This window comes from Amblyraja radiata, chromosome 10 (assembly GCF_010909765.2).
Source record: "Amblyraja radiata isolate CabotCenter1 chromosome 10, sAmbRad1.1.pri, whole genome shotgun sequence".
Lineage (NCBI taxonomy): Eukaryota > Metazoa > Chordata > Chondrichthyes > Rajiformes > Rajidae > Amblyraja > Amblyraja radiata.
In genome coordinates, this window is record NC_045965.1 from 29,008,672 (window position 1) to 29,025,776 (window position 17,105).

General features: G+C 45.6%; 1 protein-coding gene across 2 annotated transcripts in view; it reads left to right on the forward strand.

Moving 5' to 3' along the window:
* LOC116977718 (BMP/retinoic acid-inducible neural-specific protein 3-like) overlaps positions 1–17,105 on the forward strand; it is a 122,633-nt gene that overhangs the window by 76,054 nt on the left and 29,474 nt on the right. For both annotated transcript variants that reach the window (XM_033028428.1, XM_033028427.1), the window contains exon 4: positions 1,756–1,934. In XM_033028428.1, the coding sequence (XP_032884319.1) occupies positions 1,756–1,934 (179 nt within the window). The remainder of the gene's footprint in view (positions 1–1,755; positions 1,935–17,105) is intronic.

Below are 17,105 nucleotides of genomic sequence, written 5' to 3' on the forward strand. Positions count from 1 at the left end.
GTTTGGATGTGTTACCAATTTGCCCTAGGTGGCCAGTGATTTGAATCTTTGAAGAGGTCTGCATTTCACTGTCCTCCAGTGGAAGGTAAAGCCAGGGGAGCAGGACTGGATACACACACCTTCTGCTTTAATCTCATGCCTTTGTTCCACCATAAGTCTATCAACCCCCCCTCTCTAGTGTCCACCTGTTACTTCCATGCTTAATCCTCTCTCCTCTTTCCCAGGTTTCTAGATTTTAGGTTTTAATTTAGTTTATTGTCACATGTACCGATGTACAGTCAAAAGCTTTATGTTGTGTGCTATCTTGTCAGTGGAAAGACGATACATGATTACCACCTAGCCGTCCACAGTTAACTTAGAGTACATGATAAAGTCCAGTAAAGTCTGATTAAAGGCAGTTTGAGGCTCTCCAGTGAGGAGGATGGTAGCTCAGGACTGCTCTTGAGTTGTTGATGGGATGGTTCAGGTGCCTGATGACAGCTGGGAAGAAACTGTCCCTAAATCTGAAGGTATGTGTGTTTCACACTTCTGTATCCCTTGCCTGATGGGAGCGAGGAGAAGAGGGAGTGTCCAAGGTGAGACTAGAGCTTCCTGCTTATGGTTTGAGATAAATTTATATTGTTCATGAAAAGTACTAAAAACAAGCTCTTCGATTAACGGACCTTTACAGATGTACGCATGAAGAGTTTGAGTTGGATAAAGCACGTCATTTTGACAAAGAAGGTTTTTTCTCCACTTCAGAATCTGAAGCAGTGGTGAGACAGGCTTGATGGGCCAATTGGCCTACTCCTGCACCCTTTGTGTACATTCATCCCATAATATTTCTAATATTTTCCATTATTGTTTCTGCAATTTAGTAACGTTAACTCTCTTCTCATTTTCAGTTTTTCCCAAGGCTGGGATATGGGCTTTGGTATTAATTCTCAGCAATAGATCAAATAAATGTGGATAGACACAAAAAGCTGGAGTAACTCAACGGGTCAGGCAGCATCTCCAGTTCCTTCCTACACAAGTGAATGTGGATCGTGTGGTTGGAAACAGTAGAACGAGTCACCGGAAGTGGATGTCTTACTTTAGGTTGAGCAGAAAGTAGATACTCTAACATTTTGTGATAATATATAACAGAATGGAAGAGAGAGATAGAGAGAAAGGGAGATTGGTATAGAGTGGAAGAGGAGGGTAGAGGTAGTGGTGTTGAGAGTGGGCGACAAGGTGGCGCAGAGGTAGAGTTGCTCCCTAACAGCGCTTGCAACGCTGGAGACCCGGGTTCGATCCCGACTACGAGTGCTGTCTGTATGTAGTTTGTACGTTTCCCCCGTGACTGCGTGGGTTTTCTCCGAGATCTTCGGTTTCCTCCCACACTCTGAAGACGTAGATGTCTGTAGGTTAATTGGCTTGGGTGTGTATACTTGGTATAAGTGTAAACTGTCCCTAGTGTTTGTAGGCTTGTGATAATGTGCGGGGATCGCTGGTCGGTGCGGATTCGGTAGGCTGAAGGGCCTGAATCCGCGCTGTATCTCTAAACTAAACTAAACTAAACTAGTGTGGGAGTAGGGAGAGTGAAATAGAAAGAGAGAGCCCTCCCCAACTTTGTTTGACAGAAATATTTTCTGTTTCAACTTTGGACCAATTTTAATTTAGATTCGAGAGATAAACCGTCAATGCCTTCTACACGTGTGTCTATAAAATCAACCAACTGGCAAGTCAATCAAGCAAACTTGTTTGCTGACTACTAATTATTCTTTTAATACACAGGGGAAGAATCACTGACAATATTTGTGGACAAACAGAAGTTAAATAAGAACTCTGATCTCAATAACAATTCTGCTATCAATTTGGATACTCTGCATCAGTTGGCTGCCTCCTATTTCATTGACCGGGAGACGACATTACGGAAGCTACATGAAATCCAGATTGCATCATCAGCAATAAAGGTGAGCTTTGCTAGTCTTTACACCTGTATAGTATTTGTTCTTCAGCTTCAGCACTCTCACCACTAATATTGGTTGATTGGTTGATTCAGCACAGAAACAGGCCTTTCAGCCCACATTATCCATGCTTATCACCCATTCACACTTTCTCCTCCACTCACTACATACGAGATGCAATTTACAGAGGCTAATTAACCTACGTATTCCCTGACAAGGAGCACGTTCTCCACATAAAAGATAAGATACCCATGTGTTCTCCATAGAAAATCTGCAGATGCTGGAAGTCTGGAATTCCTCATGAGAGGAATAGATCAGGTAAAACGCACAGTCTTTTGGGGAATCGAGAACCAGAGGACCTGGGTTTTAGGTGAGGGAGGATAGATTGAATAGGAACCTGAGGGGTAACATTTTTACACAAAGGAACAAGCTTCCAGAGGAGTTTGGTGGGGCCTGTACTATCGCAATGTTTAAGAAACATTTAACAGGGACATGGATAGGACAAAAGCAGACAGGTAAGACTAGTGTAGATGGGGCATGTTGGTCGGCGTGGGCAAGTTGGGCCAAAGAGCCTGTTTCCGCATTGTTTGACTATAATGGGCAATTTACAATGGCCAAATAACTACCCAACCCATAAGCCCTTGCGATGTGGGAGAGAACTATGAGAAATTCGCTATGAAGTTTGACTCCATCTGAAATAAAAGCAGTCAGCAGGTCAGGCAGCATCTTTAGATTTAGATTTAGACTTTACAGATACAGAGCGGAAACGGGCCCTTCGGCTCACCGAATCTGCTCCAACCAGCAATCACCCCATACATTATTTGAATTGAATTTGAATTTGATTCCTTTATTGTCATTCAGACCTTTCGGTCTGAACGAAATTACGTTGCCCGCTGTCATACACAGTAACAATAAATAACAAAACATACAATAAACACAAATTAACATCCACCTCAGTGAGTTCACCAAGCACCTCCTCACTGTGATGGAGGCAAAAGTCTTAGTCTCTGTCTCTTCCCTCCTTGTTCTCCCTCTGCGCTGAGGCGATCGATCCAGGCCGAAGATGCCGCTTTCCAGTCCAGCGGACCTCCGTGGTGATGTCGCCGCTGCCGATAGCTGGAACGCCGTCTCCGCTCCGAGTCGGCCCGCCACAGCCTCAGCTCCGAGTCCCGCTGCATCAGCCCCGAGTCCCGCTGCATCAGCTCCGAGTCCCGCAGCCACAGCTCCGAGTCCCGCAGCCTCAGCTCCAAGTCCCGCTGCAACAGCTCCGAGTCCCGCAGCCTCAGCTCCGAGCCCCGCTACATCAGCTCCGAGTCCCGCTGCAACAGCTCCGCGTCCCGCTGCCCCAGCTCCGAGTCCCGCAGCCCCAGCCCCGGGCCGCTGCATCAGTTCCAAGTCCCGCTGCAACAGCTCCGAGTCCCGCAGTCTCAGCTCCAGGCCGCTGCCGAAAGCTGGAACGCCGCATCAGCGAGTCGGGCCACCGCTGCCTCGGCCCCGAAGACGGCCAGCATCGCGTTGGTAAGTCCTGGCTGGTTCTGCCTCCGGAGCCTCGAGGTCGGTCGCAGGTTGGAGACCGCCAGCTCCACCATTGGGCCTCAGCGCAGACGGAGGCAGAGAAGGGGGATACGACAAGAAAAAGTCGCATTCCCCCGAAGGGAGAGACAAAAAAACACGTTTCACCCCCTCGCCCCATAACACAACCTAATAAACTAAAACGTAGCCAAAACAAGACAAAAAAAATAACCAAAAAAAGTAAAGACAGACGGACTGCAGGCGAGCCGCAGCTGTTAACACTAGGGACGATTTTTCAACTTACCAAAGATAATTAACCTACAAACATGTACGTCTTTAGGGTGTGGGAGGAAACCAGAGCACCCGGAGAAAACCCACGTGGTCACAAGGAGAACATGCAAACTCTATACAGACAGCGCCCGTGTTCGTTATCGAACCTGGGTCTCTGGCGCTGTAAGGCTGCGCCACCCTAAATCTCTGAAATCTCCGAAGCTGGGGAGGTTGGACATGCCATTCATGGGGAAGGCCTTGCTGTATTGTGTTGAATGTTCTGAGGAGTAACATTTAGCCAGTGTGTTGCTGTAGGTTCAGGGTTATGGTGACAGGACACTTTGCAGAAGTTAACTGAATATCCATGCAATCAAGCATTCTTTGCTAAGCTTGGCTAATGTGTTTGTTTGATCCTTTGGCTGGACAGCAGGAACAATCAACATCTGTGTTTGACAGTAGTGAACAGGGGAAAGAGGCAACATCTTTCCACACAGATGGTGGTGGGTATATGGAATGAGCTAGACAAAAAATGCTGGAGTAACTCAGAGGATGCTCTTCAGACTGATTTTAATCTCTTTGATTTAGAAAGGTTAATGTTGAACCAGATAACCAGATTAAAATCGCTTGACACACCACATGCTCGGGCGTGAATGTGAAGACTTGTGTAAGAAGGAACTGCAGATGCTGTTTTACAACAAAGATAGACACAGAATGCTGGAGTAACTCAGCGGGTCAGGCAGCATCACTGGAGAAAAGGAATAGGTGCTGCTTCGGGTCAGGACCCTTCTTCAGACTGAAAGATAGAAATGTGGGGAGATGGGGAGGGCGGGTATAGGAGGTGAGAAAAGGCCAGAACAAGTCAGGGCTGGCAACAGATGACCTCAGGAAAGATGGAGTCCAGAATGGCCCATTGGTGGCTGGGAAAGATGTGCTAATGAGACAGATACAGTGGAACTGGTAGGATAACTGGGATGGGGGAGGGGAGGGAATACAGGAGTTACTTGAAATTATCAAAATCAATGTTCAAGTGCCCAAGTGAGATATGAGGACTTAATATAAGTGAAATGTGAAGACTTCTTGGCTTATGCACTACAGAGTACACTAAGGAGCACCAAGAGCCTAGAGAGGCTATTTTTATAGCCCATTAAGTGCTGGAAAAAATAGTTTGTGCGCTGGCATCACTGCAGCTGATCTAAGAGAGTGATTTGCTTCAGTTAGTTGTGGAGCACACTCTGCTTCCCAGCTTTGTCAAAACCCATTAGTCCTGTGACTTAAAAAACCCTCCTGCAGTGTTGAACTTTTTTTTGCATAAATCAAATGATCTCCAGATCAGTTACGCGGTTGCAAATGTTGGCATTGTTCATTGGCTCATTGTGTGCACAAGGAGGGAAAAAAATCCTGGCACACGTGGAGGTCATTTAGCAGATGCAGCCGAAAAGTAACTACTTGGACTGCTCCCAATTCCCACCTGCTTCTGCAGCCTTCTAGATTGCGACACATCGAACGAACAAATGTGTAGAAAGGAACTGCAGATGCTGGTATATACATGGGCCTAGAAACCCTCATCACGCTTAAAAACAGCATTTAATCGTTTGATAGACACAAAGTAACTCAGCGGGTCAGGGAGCATTTCTGGCGAAAAAGGATCTGGTGAAAAGGGATGCTATCTGACCTGTTAAGTTACTCATGCACTTTGTGTCTATCAAATGACGAATTGCTGTTTTTAAGCACATTGATATTTCTATGTCCATCACTATATCATGCAGAGAGCTCCAGGTGCTTGTTATACTGGGTGAAGAGAACTTCAGCTTCCCTCTCATCCTTTTAGGTTTAGGTTTAGGCTTCAATTTCCATTTAGGTTTATCTTTGTTCTGTGCACCGAGGTACAGTGAAAAGCTTTGTTCTGCATGCTGTGCAATCAAATTAGATAATGCTATACATAAATGCAACCTAGCCAAACTCAAGTACAATAGCAAGAACAAAGGGAAAGTTATAGATGCAAAATATAGTTCTCAGCAATGTAACGCACCAGTTCCAAAGACAATTAGCATTGTTGCAAACCAGAGACAAAGTCCAATGCCCACAATGAGATGGCGGCAAATGGAAGGACTATTCAGAAGCCTGATAGCAAAGGGGAAAATGCTGTTCCTGAGTCTGGAAGTGCACGCTTTCAAGCTTCTAAATCTTCTGCTAAGGAACAGGGAGAGAAAGGAATGACCTTGCATGCCGTCTGTATGGGGTAATTGAACCCAGGGGTTTCTTCCAGTTTCTTCCCACATCTCAAAGGTGTGTAAATCAGTAGGTTAATTGGCCACTGCATAGAATAAATGGGATAAGTTTGGGATGAGTGTAAATTGGGTCTCTTGACAAGACATAATAAGTGGTGTGCAATAGGGATTAGTGCTAAGATCTCAACTTCTTTCAATTTATAGAATGACCTGGATATCAGAACATTAAGATATGATCACTAAATTTATTGATGACACAAAGATCGATAGGAAAATAACTTGCAAGGGTGAGGTCAAGGGGCCACAGAATAACTAAGTAGATTAAATGAATGTGCATGGTCTGATAAATAGAGTGTAGCAGGAAAAATGTGAAAAACAAATTGGAATCTGGAAGAGTCCAGGTGAGTAAATAGTGAGGGTCATAGAGTTCTAATATACAAAGGTTTGTGATTTACAAAAGGCATGAATGCAGCCACAACAAGGAATTATGAAAGCTAACGGGATGGTATTTCTTTATCGCCAGGCAAATTAAATATAAATGTAGGGAAGTTATGCTTCATTTATACAGGGATGAATAGACCAATCGGTGGGATGTATAGAATTTTGAGGAAGGTTATTAGTACAGGATAACAGTTCAGTTAAGATTTACTGGACTAATATTGGGAGAAAGATTCCACAAGCTTGTCTTGTACTGTGTATATAAGGGTGAGGGATGATCTGATTGAAATATATAATATCCTGAGGGTTCCCGACAGAATGGATTCAGAACTGATATTTCCTCTGGAGGTCACTATTTAAAATAAGGGTTGACTCATTTTAAACAACAAAGAGGTGAAATGTTTTCATTCAAGATTTAAGTCTTTGCTGCTCTCTTCGTCAAAGAGCACTGGAGTTTAGAAGGATGAGGGGGATCTTATAGAAACATATACAATTATAAAAGGACTGGACAAGCTAGATGCAGGAAAAATGTTTCCAATGTTGGGCGAGTCCAGAACCAGGGGCCACAGTCTTAGAATAAAGGGGAAGGCATTTAAGATTGTGGTGAGGAAAAACCTTTTCACCCAGAGAGTTGTGAATTTGAGGAATTCCCTGCCACAGAGGGCAGTGGAGGCCAAATCACTGGATGGATTTAAGAGAGAGTTAGATAGAGCTCTAGGGGCTAGTGGGATCAAGGGATATGGGGAGAAGGTAGGCACGGGTTAATGATCTGGGACGATCAGCCATGATCACAATGAATGGCGGTGCTGGCTGGAAGGGCCGAATGGCCTCCTCCTGCACCTGTTTTCTATGTTTTAGTAACAGCAGTGTCGTTGATTATTTTTAAGGCAGAGGTGGTAACTATCTAAGCAATGGACAGAAAGAATGAAGATCTTCCTGTTTGAAGAAGTGTCTCAACGTCACCCATTCCTTCTATCCACAGATGCTGCCACTGAGTTACTCCAGCATTGTGTGTATATATCTTCGGCAGAAAGATTACCACTGGTAGACATGAATGTGTAGTTGTGGTCAGATGATATCAGTCATGATCATAATAAGAGTCTGACCCGAAAAGCCTCACCTGTCCATTCCCTTCGTAATGTTGAGTTACCCCAGCACTTTATGATCTACGCAAGATTCCAGCATCTGCAGTTCCTTGTGTCTCCACTACTAGATGGAATTACTAATCTACAAATTACTAAATATTGGTGGAGATCCTTGGAGAATCGTGGCCTATTTCACCTCACAATGCATCAGCTCATGAGGCTTATGTTTCAACTAAATGATTCAACCAAATTAGCCCTTCCAACTAAGCCAGGATTGATACATGTACATTGGAAACATCATCAGAGCAAAGAAATAACACTCAAACCAAAACGTGTACATTGGCAACCCGATCTCTGTGCTGCTTCTACCATGGACTCATTGGATGCAATGAGGGATCAACTACTATCATGTAATTTAATGGCTGTCTTCGGTTTAGGCTTTTGGGAAGACTTTTGAAGTAATGCAAAATGGCAAAATATAGTGAAATTAATTTCATTAAATTTTTGCTTGAGAAAAATAATAAACTATTCAATCTTAATTCAGTTCAGCAGGGAAAAATCAGATCAAATTATCTGTAATGATTTTGTATGGAACTAGATATACTCTATGGAAATATGTGCCCAACAATTGGATCAATAAGGTGAATAGCAGTTTGACTTGTATTACAAAATGACTTTGATTTGAACTAAATTAGTAAAAGATCAACTCCCTTGTTGACTCATTGTGTTTGGCAGTGTCTCTGACCAACTGGTCTGATATGGAAAAGGTGCAACATCTGCTCTGGAAGAAATGTGTTTGCTACCATATAAATGTTGATATACAATCACTCTTCATATGCTCCACTTACCCACTTTATGTTTCTATGGTTACCCACACACAGAACATCAGCATGGAGATCATACACAGAACATCAGCATGGAACCATGCAAGAACCCTCAGCTTTAGCATGAGAGGGGCAAAGTCTAAACAAGATGTGCGGGGAAAGTTTTCACAAGAAGGGTGATGGTAGAGGCAGATAGGACAGTGACGTTTAAGAGGCTTTTAGATCGGCAATAGACACACAGTGTTGGAGTAACTCAGCAGGTCAGGCAGCATCTCTGGTGACGTTTCAGGTCGGAACTCTTCTTCAGTCTGAAAGTTGAGTTTAGTTTAGAAATGCAGGGTGGAAACAGGCCCTTTGGCCCACCGAGTCCACACTGACCAGTGATCCTCACACATTAACACTACCCTGCGCACACTGGGGACAATTTTACATTTCTACCAAGCCAATTAACCTACAGACTTATACGTCTGTGGGGTGTGGGAGGAAACCTAAGATCTCAGACAAAACCCATTCAGGCCATGGGGAGAACATACAAACTCTGTACAGACAATACCCGTAGTCAGGATTGAACCCATGCCTTTGGTGCTGTAAGATGGTGACTCTAACGCTACACCACCGTGCTGCCGAGATGGTGTAATTAGTTGATTAGCACAGGTGACAGAGATTATGGCGAGAAGGCAGGAGAATGGGGTTGAGAGGGAATTAAAAAAAAAAAAAAAAAAATAAGACTTTATTCAAGAAATAAATATATACAATACATGATCCTTACAAAACTCCACCCGACATTCTCAGAGGCTTTACATACATACAATACAGTTTCCCCAAATCTCAAATTTATCCCCCCACCCTTGCCACTCATGTGGCCCACTGGCGTGGAATCCTTTCCCTTATTTTGAGGACCGTCTCCACCACACCCTGCCCCCCAAGTCCAGCAGCGGAAGGACCCTAGACTGTGGTCCTCCCCCACCGAGCCTTGGCGTTGGCTGCACCGAGCTTCAGTGCGTCCCTCAGCACGTACTCCTGCAGTCTGCAGTGGGCCAGTTGGCAACATTCCCCGACGGACATCTCACTCCATTGGGTGGTCAACAATGCTCAGGCAGACCAAAGAGCGTCTTTCACCGAGTTGATGACCTTCCAGCTGCACTCGACGTCCATCTTTGAAGGCGTCCCTGGGAACGGTCCGTAAATCACAGAGTCTGTGACGGAGCTGTTCAGAATAAACCATGACAGGGACCCTTGCAGACTTCTCCAGACTCTCTTTGCAAATCCACACTCTGCAAAGAGGTGGGCGACCATCTCCTCTCCATAGCAGCCGTCCCGAGGGCAGCGTGCGCTGTTAGTGAGGTTCCAACGATGCAGGAAGGATCTGACTGTGAGGGCTCCCCTCACCGCCAGCCAAACCAGGTTTGGTGCTTGTTGGTAAGTTCTGGTGATGAGGCATTTTGCCAGACAAGCTGGGCAGTCTGCTCTGGGAACCACGCCACAGGATTCATGGAGTCATTTCCCTGCAGTGCCTGCAGGACTTTCCGTGCTGAACACTGCCAGATGGACTTGTGGTCAAAGGTCATGGTCTGGAAGAACCTTTCCACGTAAGACAGACGGTGCGCCAATGTCCAACTGACTGGCACATGGCACGGCATCTGCGCCAGGCCCATCCTTCGCAACACCGGGAACAGGTAGAACCTCAGCAGGTAGAGACACTTGGTGCCCACATGCCTTGGCTCTACGCTCCACCAGATGCAGCCACACACAAAGGTGGCCATCAGGGTGAGGGCGACTTTGGGCACACTTTTACACCCTTTGTCTGCTGACTTGTGCATTGTGGCCCATCGCACGCGGTCCATCCTCGACCCCCAGATGAACTGGAAGACGGCCCGGGTGATCTCTGTGGCATAGGCCACACTTGCTCCAAGTACAGAAGCCCCAAGAGCACCTCACACCTAATGACCAATATTTTTTCCGTTGTAGAGAGAGTTGCTTCCACAGCTCCAGTTTCCTCCCCACCTTGGCTATCCGCTCCAGCCAATTCTTTTTACACGCTTCAGCCCCTCCGAACCAGATCCCCAGCACCTTCAAGAGGTCAGGCTTGATGGTGAAGTGGACGGAAGATTGGTTGGGCCAGTTGCCAAAGTTGCCAACTTCGTGCGGTTCACCCTGGCTCCCATGGCCGACTCAAATTGGTCGCAAATGCTAATCAATTTGCGGACAGACCCTGGATCTGAGCAGAAGACGGCGACATCGTCCATGTACAGGGAGGTTTTGACTTGAGTGCCCCCACCGCCTGGCAATATCACGCCTCTTATGCTCGCATCCTTCCTGATGAACTCGGCAAAAGGTTCAATACAGCAGACGAACCAGACAGGGGAGAGAGGGCAACCGTGCCTGACTCCAGGCCTGACGGGGAAGCTGTCTGTTTCCCACCCATTGTTTTGGACTGCACTACGGATATTGGTGTAGAGCAGTTTGATCCAATTTCAGATTCCCTCCCCAAAGCCCATTTTGGAAAGCACGTCCCTCATGTACGTGTGCGATATCCTGTCGAAGGCCTTCTCCTGGTCCAAGCTGATTAGGCAAGCATCCACCTGTCTGTCCTGCACGTAGGCAATGGTATCTCTCAGCAGCGCCAGGATGTCTGAGATTTTCCTGCCAGGAGGTACAGCACAGGTTTGGTCCGGGTGGATTACCCATCCCAGAGCAGACTTGACCCGGTTGGCGATGGCCTTAGACAGGATCTTGTAATGAACATTCAACAATTTGATGGGTCTCCAATTCCTTATATCCTTCATCTCCCCCTTCTGCTTGTAGATTAAGGTGATGCTGCCCTTCCTCATGGAGTCTGACATGCTGCCGGCTAGAAGCATATCGTTGGGTGGGCCCAGCCCACCCAGTCCCACAGAGACGAATACAACTCGGCCGATAACTCGCCGCTTCCGGGAGTTCTACTTGAGTCAAAGGAATGGATGGAGCCAGTCAGCTCCTCTAGGGTCAGTGGTTGGTCTAGACTCTCCCGCTTGCTGTCCTCCAAGACCTCCTAGATGGCGGACAGGAAGTTCTGGGAGGTGGTGCTGTCTGTGGCCTTTCTGTCGTACAAATCCATATAAAAGGATTTGCAGATCCTCAGCATATCCGTCTGCAAGGATGTTACCGAGCTTCCTCCTCTGTGAACCTTATGGAAGAAGAAGCGTGTCCATCTCATCCTGCTCCACGTGGTGGACCCTGGATCGGAAGATGATCTTGGAGGATTCAGAGGTAAAGAGCCGGGTTTGCCGGCCCTTCAACTCTATGTTCCTCCCTCACATCCACCCCTCTCGACTACAGAAGGAGCAGTTGCTGCAAATCTGTCTGGAGTTGACACAATTCCCTCTGACTCTGCCTTGCTCTCTGAACCCCTTTAAATATGACGAACCTCTTAATGTTCTCCTTGGTTGCTTCCCACCAGAGTGTCGGGGAGTCAAAGAGGGGCCTCACCGTTCTCCAACAAGCGTTGTCCCTCTTTAGCTCCTCAACGTCAACAGCTTCACATTTAACTTCCACGTCCCTCTCTGCCTGCCTTCTGGTCCTCCCAGAGGTGACAGGAAGCCTGAAGGAGGCAGTGGTCAGAGAAGAACACCGGCGTGAGGTCGGCGTGTCTGACCGTGGCGGCCTTCGTCGTGAAGACGAAGTCTATCCAGGATCGGACTGAACCGTCCGATCTCAACCAGGTGAAACGCGGCTGGGACCCGCCTGCAGGGTCGCTGAAGGCGTCGTGCAGCTTTGCGTCTTTTACCGTCTCCACCAGGAGCTTGGAGGTCCTGTCCAGTCTGTTGTTGACACTGCCGGATCGTCCAGCCGCATCTATGATGCAATTGAAGTCACCGGCCAGAACGAGCAGCCGGGACGTGGCCAGCAGCGGTGGGAGCTGCTGGAGAACAGCCAGCCGCTCGCTCCGCACGGGTGAGGCATACACATTAATTAGCCGGAGTGGAGAGCCCCGGTACATTACATCCACCACGAGGAGATGCCCCCCAACCACCTCTCTGACCCCAGTGATGGGGAAGCTCCCTCCCTGTAGCAAGATCCCCAGACCGGAAGTGCAACAGTCATTGCCCCCCGACCATACCGACAGTCCGTGGGGCCACCAACGCAACTACCTCTGATAGCAGCAGAGGTGTGGCAGCCCGCACTAATGCAGAAAATGTCTGCCTTGACCATGGTCAGGGACTGAAAGGCGTTCACACATCGCGCAGTGTTCTTCACACTGCGCACGTTTAATGATGCCAGTTTTAGCTCCATTGTCCTTTAGAGAGGGATAATAGATCAGCTATGATTGAATGGCTTGGGCTTAGTTTAGTTTATTGTCACGTGTACTGAGAATGCTTTTTGGTTTCATGCTATCCAGTGCCCTAATTCTGCCCCTATGACTTATGAATTTAGAGGGGGAAGGAACTGGAGGTAGGAATAGGCCAGAACAAATCAGGGCCGGCAGCAGATGATCAAGGAAGAGTGGAGCCCATAATGACCCATTGTTGGATGGGGAGGAGGTGATAACGAAGATTCAAGATTCATGAGAGTTTATTGTCATGTGTCCCTGATAGGACAATGAAATTCTTGCTTTGCTTCAGCACAACAGAATATAGTAGGCATGACTACAGAACAGATCAGTGTGTCCATATACCATTATATATACAAGGATGCGAACAGCAAACTAGTAAGATGTTGGGGGTGGCAGAAGGGGATGGGAAGAGAAGAAATGCAGGGGTTATTTGAAATAAGAGAAATCAACGTTCATACATGTGGGCTGTAGAGTGGTTTATGGATATGGAGGATTGTGGATCACATGCAGACAAAAAAAAGATTAGTTTCACCTGACATCATGTTCAGCATGGATATATTGGGCGAAAGAGCCTGTTTCTGTGCTTTATTGTCCTACGTGAATGTTCTAATGCAGATTACTGTAATAATGCTTCCTAATGAGCTACTAATTGGTGATCTATTTTCTGTGATATGATGGAGTAATGCGAGAGGGAGATGCAGCGTGACTGAGAATTGCAGTGCCTCCTACGTAACTACTCCGATACGGAATGGTGCAACATCCTTCTGGAAGAAATTTGTTTAGATTTTAGGTTTTAGACATACAGTGCAGAAACAGGCCCTTTGGCCCACTGTGTCCGTGCCGACCAGCGATCTCCCCACACACTAGCACTTTCCTACACACTAGAGACAATTTTGCAAGTTTTGTTTTACCAAAGCCAATTAACCTACATACCCGCACATCGTTGGTATGTGGGAGGAAACCGGAATGCCCAGAGAAATCCACGCGGTTACAGGGAGAGCGTACAAATTCCGTACAGACAGCACCTGTTGTTAGGATTGAACCCAGGTCTCTGGCGCAGTAAGGCAGCAGCTCTATTGCTGCGCAACTGTGCCGCCCCAACAGGTTCGCTGCCTTATTAATTTTTTTGATATGCAATTACTCATCATAAGCCCAGGTTACCCACTTGCACTACAAAAGGAATCTATATATCGGATCAATGTAATGCTCTTTAAGTTCCCTTTAGATGGTGGGCAAAAAGCAGATTGCCATTGATAGTTCAAACAGACCAAGGTTATTCTGCGACAGAAATATAAGCAAATAAAATATTGCTGATAATTGTAATAGATCTGTGAGAGCTCCACTAAAATAGCAGATAAAATAATGTTCACACTCATGGTTAAATATGAATCGACTAATGTAATCAATACAAGGATGTTGCTAGGTTTCGAGGGCCAGAGCTATGGGGAGAGGTTGAGTAAGCTAGGACTCCATTTCTTGGGCTTGGTTTGGATAGATTGGATGTGGAGAGGATGTTCCCACTAGTAGGAGAGTCTCGCACTAGAGGTCATAGCCTCAGAATTAAAGGATGTTCCTTTAGGAAGGAGATGAGAAGGAATTTCTTTAGTCAGAGGGTGGTGAATCTGTGGAATTATTTGCCACAGAAGGCTGTGGAGGCCATGTCAATGGATATTTTTAAAGCAGGTTATGGGGAAATGGCAGGAGAATGAGGTTAGGAGGGAGAGCTTGGTCGACAGAGTAGACCTGATGGGCCGAATGGTCTAATTCTGCTCCTATTACTTATGACTTTGGAGAACAGGTGGATGAGGGGTGATCGTATGGAGGTTTAAAAAAATCGCAAGATGAATAGATTGGATAAACGCATAAAGTATTTTGCCCGGTGTAGGGGATTTGAGAAGTAGAGAACATAGATTTAAAGTGAAGGGGGCAAGATTTAATAGGAACCTGAGGGGTAACCATTAAAGGGTGGTGAGTATATGGAACAAGCTGCTGGAGGAGGAAGTTGAAGCAGGTACTTTTGTGACATTTAAGAAACATTTAGACAGGTACATGGATAGGTTTTGGAAGGATAGGGGTCAAACGTGGACAGGTGTAGTTGGGATATGATGATCAGTGTTGGCATGTTGGATCGAAGGGCCTGTTTCCACGCTGTATGACTATAACTCTCTATGACTCTGATAGGCATTCCAAGGATTTTAACGCAATCTTGTGACACACAGATGGAACCAGCTGTGGTACAATCAGCAAGGTAGATACAAATAGGCTTAAAAATGCCTGAGGAATGATGTTTTCACCAAGTTGCCATTAAGTTCATTTGCACATTGCCAAATATAATATTGTAGAAAGGGACATGTTTTAAAACTACAAGTTTAGAAATAAAATCTGAAATTAATTCTTGGCATATTTAAGAGACGTAGTATTTTGATTAAAGGAGCTATTAATGGCGTAACATTAATCAATTAAGCATTTTAAGATCACAGTATGTATTCTACGTTACCCTACTTTGGGTAAAAGACAATGCATTTACCCTGCCTATTCTTCTCACGAGGGTGGGGGGTGGAACAAACGTGGAGATAGGACAAAGCCTGGCAAGGTAAAGACAGGTGAGGGGGGATAATCACTCTGAAGAAGCGTTCCTATCCAAAACATTGACTGTACATTCCCTTCACAGATGCTGCCTGGCCCGCTGAGTTCCTCCAGCACTTTGAGTTTTGCTTCCAATGCACCGGTTCTGCCCTATCTCATTGTTTTTTTTGTTTTGTATAGACGCTAATCGAAAATAAAGGCAATGAAGGTGTCACGTTACCTGTTCAGAATGACAACGTTTTGCACCTGAAGTAATTAATGTACAATCTCTCACCAAACTTTGGAATGTTTATTCAGCACGAGCTTAATTTAAAGGACACAAGCGCCAAAGCAGTTCCTTTACTTAGCGACTGCATTTGTTTGACAAATGAGACGAGGTGAAGTGTGACTTTGCCAGAGCATTGGGAGTTCTTCCCAACCTCAGAATTTTGATAAATAGAATTGTGCCTTTTGTTGCTGGCTGGTGTACACCGCAGTTAAAGTGACTGATGGAAATTGATGATATCCTTATCAACCTCACAGAACATAGCTGAACAAGCAGTGTAAGGGGAATTACTGAAAGAACTGCTCTCTTTAGGGACTTGCCTGAATAGATTAAGTGCCATATTTGAGAAGCAGCACCTTGTGAAATAATGCGCACCATTAAAAATAACTGTGTTTTGTTCTTTATAAAGCAATAACATTGCTTTTAACGCCCAGCAGCTTAAAAGTTGCTGACCGAGTCTAATAATCGAATACATCTCATGAACGATAAAGCAATGATAGCTTAATGAAAGGAATGGTTGAGGGAAGTCCATCAGGTATGGGCGGCATGGTGGCGCAGTGGTAGAGTTGCTGCTCTACAGCGCCAGAGACCCGGGTTCAATCCTGACTATGGGTGCAGCTGTGTGGAGTTTGTACGTTCTCCCTGTGACCATGTGGGATTTTCCTGGGTGCTCCGTTATCCTCTCACATTCCAAAGATGTGCAGGTTTGTAGGCTACTGTAAATTTCTCCTAGTGTGCAGGATGGGATAGCATAGAACTAATGTACGGGTGATCGATGGTCGGCATGGACTCGATGGGTCAAAGGACCTGTATCTATGCTGTATTTCTAAACTCTAAACCCTAAAACAATGCTACATATCACATCTTGGTATAATATCACATCACACTCTAATTACTGCTTTCAGTATGCTATTTTCTGATTAGTGCCTGAATAAATCAATGTTAATTGCAGCACAATTTTTTTTGGGGAAGTCTGTCCCATGGGTTAATAATTTGCTTAGTGAAATATTGTTTCCATGGGTTGATTTTGAATTTTATCTTCTTCGTGTGGTGGTAGTTTCCACTGATTGCACTTGACTGTCATAATCTGAATTATCCAGTCCCTTTAGTGTCCTAGACACCAGCAATTACATCAGCTGATCCTTCTCCTTCCCCGTGTAATCTACATGATTGCTACTCTTTGCCTTTATCCCACCAATTTATCTTATCTCTCCTGCGTCCTTTCAACCGCTGAAATATATTTCTGTACTGTGTGCAACATGGTACAGCATTGATTTATAAAGTGCCAAAATCACCTCAATATTTCAGCTTAATATTGACCTTTTACTTCATTGCACCGACTGATTTGTTTTACTCATTGCCACTATTCTTGCAACATCTTCAGTTCCTTGGCATCCAAGGCTCTCCTGGTCTCTCATAGCTTTTCCTGCATGTGTAAAAAGGAGATGGAGAGGAAGTACTTTCGTCAGAGGGTGGTGAATCTGTGGAATTCAGTGCCACAGACAGCTGTAGAAGCTGTCAATTGATTTTTTTAAGGTGGAGATTGATAGATTCTTGATTAGTACAGATGTCAGGGTAAAGGCAGGAGAATGGGATTGAGAGGGAAAGATAGATCAGCCATGAATGAAAGACAGAGTAGACTTGATGGGCTGAATGG